Source organism: Orbicella faveolata, unplaced genomic scaffold, assembly GCF_042242905.1.
Source record: "Orbicella faveolata isolate gen_17 unplaced genomic scaffold, um_ofav_v1 contig_35, whole genome shotgun sequence".
In the NCBI taxonomy this organism is placed as follows: domain Eukaryota; kingdom Metazoa; phylum Cnidaria; class Anthozoa; order Scleractinia; family Merulinidae; genus Orbicella; species Orbicella faveolata.
This window is the reverse complement of record NW_028301564.1, coordinates 11,840,997-11,852,049: the sequence shown is the minus strand read 5'-3', so window position 1 is coordinate 11,852,049 and position 11,053 is coordinate 11,840,997. Positions and strand designations below refer to the sequence as shown.

At 38.0% G+C, this 11,053-nt stretch overlaps 1 protein-coding gene across 1 annotated transcript; it reads left to right on the top strand.

Moving 5' to 3' along the window:
• The first annotated feature begins 37 nt into the window (after positions 1-37).
• LOC110057558 (nucleoporin p58/p45-like) lies at positions 38-10,638 on the top strand. Its single transcript, XM_020764149.2, has 9 exons — positions 38-747; positions 1,167-1,223; positions 1,891-1,990; positions 2,531-2,605; positions 3,940-4,138; positions 4,345-4,427; positions 6,258-6,351; positions 7,662-7,748; positions 8,447-10,638. Exons 1-9 carry the CDS (start codon positions 38-40, stop codon positions 8,827-8,829), a joined length of 1,788 nt encoding a protein of 595 aa, XP_020619808.2. The 3' UTR covers positions 8,830-10,638.
• Positions 10,639-11,053: the final 415 nt, after the last annotated feature.

Sequence of the window (11,053 nt, the reverse complement as noted above, 5' to 3'; positions counted from 1 at the left end):
ACAACGAAATCAATTTTATAACAAGTGTTTTGATTGGATGTTGTTTTATATGCAAAGGAAAATGGCGGCCGCCACGACTGGAGGGCTTTTTGGCAGTAGTTCTGCGGGTTTCTCTTTCGGTAGTGGTGCAACTTCAACTGGATTTGGTACACCAACTCTCGGTACAAATACTTTGGGAAGTAACACCCTAGGAGCAAGTGGATTTTCCGCGATTAAACCGTTCGGAGCCTCCACTGCCACATCGACTTTGAGCACACCATTTGGTCAACAAACGGCCACAACCGCGGGAGCGACCACTGGTTTTAAATTTGGAGGTCTAGGCTCAACTACAGCATCGACCTTTTCCGGGTTTAACACAGCGAAAACTACATCGACTGTTCCCACCCTAGGGACATTTGGACAAACTAATCAACTGGGACAGAGCTCCGGTTTTGCTCTGGGGGTAACACCCGGGGCTAGTACATCAACGGGTCTAAACTTAGCCAGTGGACTGTTTAAACCAAGCACTGCTGCTACAACTACAACGACATTGCTTGGGTCAACTCCAGCAGCTCCTACTGGGTTAGCATTGGGTACAAGCTCGCTGATAGGCTCAGGTTTAGGGGCATTTAGTGGTTTCAATGCCATTAAGACCACAGCCGCTGCAAGCACTACGACATCAGCTACGCTAAGTGGCTTAGGTGGGACTGGTACTAGTACGAGTGGAGGTGCAACAGGTGCCGTAGGTGGTGTGGCCAGCAAGCAGGGGTAAGGTTTTAACTTTGGTCATTTGGAATTAAGTGAATATTTTTTACTGGACATAAGCTGGCAATTTTAAGGAAAGCATGTTTCAGGTCATGTTGTCATCTCTAGACTCTGAGTGATCATGGAAATTTGATTAGCATACCCCATCCCTGCAGTTTCTGGGTAGGAACTGAAAAACTTACAGCATAGTTAATAGAAGGGAAAGGTTATGAATCCCAGGAAAACAAGGGAACAAAGGTTTCATTACAACTTCTTATGATTGATGGCAGCATGAAACTTCAGAGTTTGTATGTCAATAAAAGACAAAATAATAGGTTTCATTGTCAAGAATTTGTTGAGACTAAACTATTTGGTAACTTAGGATGTTTTTCATGTTAAAACTGATGATTATTGATAGCTGTATATTAATTTTTCCTGTTCAGTGATGTCAAAGACACAGCACTACCTAATCCTTTGAATGAAATAGCAGAACACATCAAGTAAGTTGGAGAAGGCCTATTGTGGCAATACTGGACATTTAAGTGTCTAATAACAACTGCATCACACTGTATAGAGGATGGATGCCCAGGATGTCCAGGGGCCTCCACTGAAATCAGCCAGCCCCTAGACAGTAAAACACTCCATGAATGGCAATCCCAGCAACCCAGCAATAAGCCCCCACATACAGTGATCCACCCCTCTGGGATGGGGAGGGAGTTAAATTACATTTAACTGCATTAATTTCTACCAGGTAATAATTTTCTTAATAATGACATTTACTTTTTTAAAGAATTATTGCAGACTACTATCAAAATCTCTGATAGGAGTGGTGAAACTGTCATCAGAAATGTGAATTGAGAGTGATTTTATTCCTCCCAAACAATCTCCAAAAATTGTCACATGAGTGTTACTTGTTTCACATTGTGAACTCCTTCATAACAAAAAAACAAGCAAGTTAATTAACATGATTGTTCACTGATAAGAAGTCCAAGAAGCTTGCAACATGTTAGCCACAAAACATTTTTTTGCTTAAATGTTAAGAAACAGACCACTTCCTATTCAAATTTCCAACAACAGTTTTGTCACACACCATAGTTGTTCATAGCTTAAGAGTATGGGAGATGAAATGGTTGTTCTTACTCAAAATTACTGTTGTTGTTTTTGAAGAAAATATGTTAAGGAACAGAAGGAACACAGAGATGAAATTTCTAGAGTGTCTGGTAGCACACTGGAGAAAGTTCGAGAAGAAACCATTGCACTTAGACAGGTAGACTTGCTTACTACATGTACTTCCTGTAATTATAGACCCTTTTCATAAATGGCTGCCAATTATTATTTCTTTTTAAAGAACTGAAATTAGCATTACTAACCTCATTTTTACTTTGTTAATTCAAAAGAATTTTTACTCTCAAATGAGGTTAGTGAGGCTACTTTAAATGCATCCAAAAATATTAAGCTGGCATCCATTTATAACAAGGGTCTAGGCTTCTTTGCTAATAATCCAAAAACAGTTTCACAAACAAAAAAAATAATCATGATATTACTCTTCTTTTGGAACACAACTGGTGTTAATCTCTATCTTGTAGATACTTCATTGAGCTAAGCTTGATTCTGGTATAATGCTTTATTAGTCAGCTGCAACTTGTTCAGGACAATCAATGAATTGAAATAACCTGAAAGCCACTTCTACATGCTTTTGAAGGCCCTATATCTGGTCAGTTCAGTGCTGTCTAGCGATACTGTATTGAGAAGGGCCTTGTTGTTGCTGTAATTCATTATGTCTTAAATACTCCCACCCTTTTAACAGGCTTTAGCTCTGGTGTCTAACAGTATTCAGAGAGATGGATGTGCTGTGGAAAACCTTAAAATAGATGTATCACAGGTAACTAGTACAGGTTACTTCCCATGTATAAATCAAACACCTTTGTACAGTACCGGAAAAGATACCTCATTGCACCATTAATCAGGTTTCCTTTTACATAGCCATGAGATAATTAAGGCTGTTTCATAATCCTAGTTTTTATCCTGTCACCATACTGCATTGCTGACTAAATTCCATAGAAATCAATGCCTTGAATTCACATGGGTCAGCATTGTGTCGTTTAGAACATTTACCGTATTTACCCGTGTATTAGTCGATCCCGTGTATAAGTCGACCCCCAATTTTTGAGGCCAAAAACTAGATTTTCTTAATTTCCAGGTAAGGATTTCTTGGAAAACTTATCTTGTATTTCTTAAAATTATCTTTCAGCTACCACAGATATGTAAACAAATCACAGCATGTTTCAATGCGCAGTTTTAAAGCTTATTATGGCACGTATACGAGCGTTATACCCAGTTTAGCAACACATGTGCATGCAGACTTTTCGATGATAATTTTTGTAAAATGCTCACAAAAATCAAACGTAAGGATTTCAAACAAGCCTTTTTAAGTGCGAAGAGATTAAAAGTGGCTTTATAAGACAGGCAAAACACCAAAGAAGCTCACGACTTTCAGAACGACGCCATAAACAAAGTGCAAAGCGTGTGTTGGGAACTTGGTAGTCAAGCCTTGAAATCGGTCAAGTACTGGTACAGAAGTCCTCGCACTCGTATCCTGCCAGGTTACCAAGCAGAGAAGTTCCAAGCGCGAAAGATATTTTCTCCGAGCGGCTTTACCACAGCTTTATTTAAAGGAAAAATATTGGTTCTTTATGACAAAATTGAGCCAGTGAGTGTCTACAAGATCCAGGTTAAAATTTAACGAATAAATGTTGATGCATTTTAACTTGAAGCTCTGATATGGAGAGACAGATCGCTAAGCGAACGTACGTTGTAAACTGTGCTGCCGCTTATCACATGTTTGTTAACATTGAAAGACAATTATTATGCTAATTATTTGACTGGCGCTTGGATCTCAAGTTTTGACCCATGTATAAGTCGAGGGCGAATTTTTGGACTGATTTTTAAGTCTTGAAAGGTCGACTTATACACGGGAAAATACGGTACCAAAACATTTTCCAGACTTTCCAGCAAAATCAAGTTCAAGAAAAGTGCTAACAAAAAGTTACTGAGCAGCTTAGTTTGGTTAGGCCAGACAGGAAACTATTTCAATAGGTCCTTGGTCATTATCTCAACTAGCCAAATATGTCTTGCTGGGCTTTTTCGATCAGTAAATAAGCTTATGCGTTCTTCTTCTGTAGACAATATTCTAACTGTGTGTAATGTGTGTTTCAGGAACTGAAGAATGCCGAAATTGCCCAAAGAACGAATGATATTCCTCCACCCCTGCAACATGAGAATGTGGCACCACAGGAGTATTTTCAGCGTTTAGTGGAATCCTTTGAAGAAAGGATGCTGATGTACAGAAAACAGATTGAGATCATGGAAAGCCATCTTGCGTCATTATCACAAGGGCAAACATTAACTCCACAAGGTGTCTGTTCATTGCCGTCATTCATTTTCTGTATTGTATGATTATAACTTCATAGTATATATCTGAATTTTATCCTGGATTCAAAATCTTATGTCAAACATTTCCTATAATGTAATGTTAAACTTTTCTTTTGCACGTATTATGATACAGTATTTAAGCACCTTAATTATCTCCTTTACGCCCTTTGCTTCATTTTATTTACTCAGATCTCTCTGATGTAATGCACAAGGTACATGAAACCTTCATCGCACTTGCAGCTCAACTACATGAATTTCATGAAGCTGTTAAGGTGAGGCTATATGTCCAAACAGGGCTTGACACTAACTTTTCAACATACTAGCCTAGTGGCTAGTGATAACTTGGATGTTACTAGCCAAGACCTTTTTTTACTAGCCAAGCATTATGGTCGGCTACCTTATTACATGAATTTTGCAATTTGAGGGTGCACATATTTCATGACACTTAAATTCAGCAATTTTGCTAAAATTTTGTATTTTGAATCACTTTAACTTCGCGTTTTGGGTAACACAAAATTTATTTCCTTGGTAATGTTACTTAAAACATGTCTTTGAATTTAGTAAACTGACTTTATCAAAATGACGTCAAAACTAACAAAAACGCAATGGCAGTACTCTCTGTCAACAGTAACATAATGTGTTATGTTCCTGACCCTTATTCGCGTTACTTTAATTTCACGATTTTTTTTAAATCCCTGAATTCACAAAATTCTCATGTCGCGAAAGTTTCAGGTAGGTCCAATAACAACAGAAGTACTAGCAAGACTTGAAAACACAACACGAGAGACTCTCTTTAATACATAACATTGGTAATTATACTGTGTTTAAACTAGTTTCAAAAAAGTTCCAGTTCCCGAAAAGACTTTCAAGACTCTGTTTTTCTCTGAGACTTCCTTGGAAAAATATCGAGACCTCCAACACGTCACTGTAAAAACTGTCGAGACTTCTTCACAGACAGGCGCCGTAGAAATGTTTCAAAAGCAAAACAACTATCTGAACAATACTGTAAACTGTCGTTGGCGAAATTCGACTGCTAAAAACGGCTGGTTTAAATGTCGAAGGAAATAAATCTTTCTCATCTAGTTATTTCTGTGGTGGTAAGTTAACTTTGTGAGTATGCATACAACGACAAATCATTCATGTATTGTTATGCTAAATGGAATGCTATCCCAGGAGTGTTATCCCTTTACAGTTCCACACTATTTTGCGCATGAAAAAAATTTCGTAACAAAAAAGAGCATTGATGTGTGCTTTCAGAAAATGCGGTCTTGTTTGTCAAATATTTCTTTCAACAAAAGTAGCACGTTCAGTTCCCAGTTTACGTGCAACCCAGCAAAACGTAGACAAACTTATATTTGCATACGTGCTGAATAGCACATGCCCGGTACCATGATGTGTCCACAATGAAATTCTGACCTTGTTTCCAAGAAAAGTGTAAATTTTGTGTTTGTCTTCCTTGATGGAGACAGAAACTAGTTCAACCAATTTCATTTCATTGACTAGCCAAAGTGGCTAGTGGAAATCAAAAACCTACTAGCCAAAACTAAATTTCTACTGGTCTGTGGCTAGTTGGCTACTGCTAGTGACAAGCCCTGCCAAAGACAAGATATGGAGTGCACCAGAATTAGCAATGGGTATCATGATAGCTATCCTTTGTTTCCATAGTAACCCTGTTTCCATGACCACCTTACTGACATATGTAATATTTAAGTAATAGAAAACACGTACCGTGTTTCTATTGAGTTATAGAAACACGAGTGGAAGTTTGGGAGAACGAGAAATGCAGTGGGAACACGAGCCGCAGGCAAGTGTTTCCACAGCTTTTTCGAGTTCTCCCAAACTTTTACCAGTGTTTCTATAACTCTATAGAAACATGGAGAACATGTTTTCTATTTCTTTTAGAAAACACCGCGACGAAAAAAAGGAAAGCAACGTGTTAACTTTGATTATCAAAATGTAAATTCTCTTTGTTCATGCCATCATTACGTCAACAGCTTGTGCTAGTTCTGTGTTTCTATCGAGTAATAGAAACACGATTTTTAACCAATCAGTTCACATATTTTCTTAGGACTGTTTGCTAAATGTATTTGCTGCTATACTAGGTACAAAAAGAACACTACCTTAACTACAGAAGAGCATATTTTAAGGAAAGCACAGACATCTTCTCAAGCAATTCAAAGGACTTATCTAAGAGCGGTAAGTGTAAGGATACTGCCATCTTGTTGTTGCTTTAATTTTCAGTTGCATTACGTAATCTAGTAAGTATATTATGCTTATAAGGATAGCTGAGACTGAACAATAATGAATATATGTAAACAATAGCCTCCATTGGGAGCAAAAATCCGCTTCAATATTTGTCTGCGGACACTACCTGTTCCAAGAAGCGGACTGTTTTCAGAGAGCATAGCTCAACAAAAACTGTGAGCTTTGGGGAACAGGTAATAGGACAAATATCTGAGCATTATTGTCAGGCCACATTCAAATATTTTTCGCAAAAAATTGGAAAATCTTACCCGGATATTCCCTGTTTTAGCTGGGGAATGTTCAGTCATGTGATGCATTTAAATAAACCAACTGAGCGCTAGTGAAAATATTTGATGGATTATAAGCTATATTGAATCCCCCCCTCCACACCACTAGCCCTAGAAAGGAAATTAGGCTACTGGGAGTCCAAAGGATAGCTTTGGTCCTGCCAGGATTTGAACACACATACCTCAGGTCAGATCACCATTGCTCTAATATGAGTTAAGTCTGTTTCAAAGCAGCTTTATCTGACTAACTCTGAGAATGCCTATTGTTTAAGGTGATTCCTTAGTATTGCATTGCACGTTCCTACTGCGCACAATTTTCACGTCATAAGCGTGCACACATGAGCGCGCGCACATACAAAACATAAGAGATTTCCCTCAACTAAGCTCAATAGCGAAATAAATGCTCTTTTTTTTCTTAAACGGACATGGTGACCCCACTTTTTATTTGATAATTTCAATGAGAACAATACGCTCAATAACTGCAAGAAAATTAGCAGAAATCTATGGCTACTTTTTTGGCAAATGAAATAAACACTACAGAGGGAGACGTGACAGGCCCAACGGCCCATATCCAAATTTAGTTTCCTTAAAGGATAAAAAAATGCAGGGTATTTGAAGACATTAATTTTTTCTGGGACGTAGATGAATAAACAATCAAAGAAAGTCAAACTCTGTGTGATATAACACGCTGCATTGAAAAATAATTGAGCTTATTTGTTGTGCTCGGAGATTACCAAAAGTCACCTAAATAACCGTATTTGTCAGCATTGTGGCATGAAAACAAGCATGGTGACCCCCTCTTTTCACTACGTTTTTGATATCTCCTTGTCCCATAACAACAGCATACCAAGTTTCATTGGAAATCTATGGTAGGTTCTTTCACTAGGGAATCACCTTAAACAAATTATTTACTTGTAAGGGAATATTCCTTCAGCTCACTTACTTTATATAATGAATGCATAATAAATCTCTTAGGTGGAGAGTTTAGTCTTGGTCCCAGTCCCTTCAGAGTGTCGTCAAACACCTCAACTTCTGCCATGCCAGCTACTGGTAACATCGCAGGTATGATGGAGACAGGCTGTGAAGCTAAAATGATATACAAAAAGTGTGAGCAAAGAGTAAAATGCCTTAAGTTTACAACAACGACAACATGCCTTTATTTCCCTGGTTTCACAGAAGTATTTTGCAAAGTAATATAAAATTATTAATAGAGTTAGGGGCCTGGCTACCTGAAACAACTAGAGAGTTAAAAAGGGCAGGCAGCCAGGTCTACAGATGTATTAATATAAGTTTAGGTCGGTATACACACATACAACACAGAACACATACAATTTAGTGAGTAAATAAATGCTATACTAGAACATTTGTTAATGCTAAACCGTGATCATCTGCAAATAAACCCTGGGTTTTTTTTGGTCTCGTTAAATTATTTGTGCACTAACATGTATCATATTATGTATGAACGTTCATGCATTATGCAGACATTCACACATTCCCCATGGCCTAAAAAAGTTGTTAACTTGCCCTTTCAAATTCACCGGCACTCATCACGACTCCTGGGTGAGGAGAGGCACCTTTAGCGTTTGGTATGTTAGCAATGAATATAGAGACGTTTGGGCACACAGAACGACACTTACTTTCAACTACTTCAGCTATTTATGATAATTAACTACTTTAAGTTTTGGGTCCTATGTAACTATCATTTTACATATGAAATTATATTGCTCTTTTCCATATTTTATTTGATATGTTTTTATTAGCTCCTCAGGCGTTTGGTCTTAGCGGACTTCAGAGAAATCCTACTGGTTTAACAGGTACTTTGAGTTCCACTGGAACAAGCTCTCTCAGTAATCCATTTGGTACCACTACAGGCCTCGGCGGTACAAATATACCTGGGGCCGGTGCATTTGGATCACTGCTAAACACCGGCACTTTAGGAACCTCTGGACTTGGTACCACTACTGGTTTAACAACTGGATTTGGGACTCCTGCTTTGGGGGCTTCCACGGGAGGGGCATTGGGTTCTTCTGGTACAGGGCTTGGTGGGAGCACTTTTGGCGCAGGGGCATCGGCATTTAGCGCTCAACCCAAGTTTCAACTTCAACGGCCGCCAGCTGGTAACAAGAGAGGAAAACGAAGGTGAAAAAAGGCTTTTTAGTCCTTTATTCACCCTGTGTAAACTGTGTGCTTGACTGACTTGAACCTGAGCTTTGTTGCTTGCAGTGGCGTTTCAGTCGACTCGAAAAATACCCGCAACAAGGCTTGAGTGAATTTCATCTACGAACACTTTTAAATTTTGCGAGGAAAGGATACTGAAGCTGTTTTTTGTTTGTTTGTTGGTCAATGTCAAATTAGTCTGTAAAATCTGGATAGTAATATAATCAGGCCATAAACTCAATGTTTTATAGAGCTCTATATTCGTCTTAGGTTTACCAGGGACATTTTTTGACTCGAAAAAGGCGCATGTCGCTTTGACGACTTACGCAGCTTATCCTGTTAACAACGGGCCCTTCCTTGACCAAACATTCCTGTTAGAAATCCGGAAAAGTCTAGTGAGAAACGGAACAGCTTTCTGCTCTAGTCGACTGTACCTGAAGCGAGAATATACTTTTTAACCAAGATTTCCAAACAAGATGACAATCTTGTAAGGTTTACCCAAATTTTCGACAATTTCTGTTGGACGTTGCTCCCAGAATTTCCCAAGTTTTTAACTGAATTGTTAAAATTTCGGAAATTCAGCAGTTTCCAATTTTCCTGGAGACTTTCCCGTGAAATTTCCTTGCCATTCGCTACCTTTCCGAAATTTTTGGTCAAATGGAGAGCGATGATTAAATAAGCTATTCAGGATAAGTCACTTTTATTTTGACGCAAAACAGTAAAGTGAATATGATTTATATGTTTTTTACACTATGACCCTTCCTAGCGGAGAGCGCTTTTCATTTGCTCTTTACTTATGCCAGAGAGGTTAGTTCGCGGAGGTTAGTTTACAGACCTTCTATTTTGTCTTAAGATCGTCGAGCGTGAAAGCAAAATAATACTTCGCGGCGACTGAACGACTGCCGCCCGGGCAAGAGGAGGAGGCTTCGCTTGCTTCTTTGTATAAAAGGCTTTTCGTTGTAATGCGTTTTTGACAACAAGTATTTTCCAGTTGTCAAACGATTTGACTCTTGTTTAAAGCGTTACGGTAAAATTTTCGCTTTGAATTTGGAGAATGAAATGTGGCTTTCTTTAGACAAATGACAACAATTTTATTTGGTTCCAAAACTAGGTTTCCTTGCATAGATTAACAAGTTTTTGTTTCGTGGTGAAAGATTGTTTATTTTCCTCTTAATTTTTTTCACAAATACTGCTAGCTACTTGCAGATATTTTTGCCAACACTCAATACAGTAAAAACTCGCATGGAAGAACCTGGTGATTTAAGAACCTTCTGGCAAAAAATTTACCATTTTAATGCCTAAAAATATAAGAACCTGTTTAGCCAAGGAAGATCACGAAGGTTTTTAAATGTGGATTACAGCTAAATTATGATAACCATTATAATCTAGGAGTTTGACCTTGAGATTGCAAATTTACATCACAAGAAAATACGTAACAAAGTTAATAAATACTGTATATTGAAGGAACAAACGGTTTGAAACCCAGGTTTATTCATTTTTCTAGTAATTAACAACTATATCTCCTTCATAGAAATTAAGAACCTAATTAGGATCCTACTTAGCCTAAATTACCCCAATTTTGCCAGACTTCAAAAAAGTTAGGTTCTTACAGGCGGGTTTTTGCAGTATTCAATGCTCTTTTATACTAACGATTTGAATCAGCTCAGTGACGAAATTTACTTTTTATTGCATGTAGTTGTGGCAGACAAACAAAAGACTTTGTACAGGACTAGTTACTATTTATCAGTTCCCCCCGGCAATATGAACAGATTCAATAAAAAAGCAACAAAACATACAGAGTGTGTACTGAAAGGGCACAGAATGCTCATATCATAACTGAGAGATCCTTCATTCTCTACATAAGTTATTGTTGACCAAAACAACCAGAAAAATTTTTTAGCGTGTCCTCTTTTAGTTTCTTTTAAAACCACCAGACGCTTTATTACCCAGATGGAAAACTCTTGGAGATAAAAAGAAGATAAAAGGTAATTAAAACAGAAAATTTGGTAATAAATTTACCCAGAATAACTTGATAGCCAATCGAGCTGAGTAATAGTAGATTCATAGTATTCTTCATAGGAAGAAGTTGGTTGGCGGTAAAGCTTAAGGTGGGGGAGGGGGGGGGGTTGGGCTGTAAGGAGACAAAATAAGGGGAAAATAAAAAAAAAAAATTTAAAAATCGAAGTAAGCGGGTTAAATCATAAAATCGC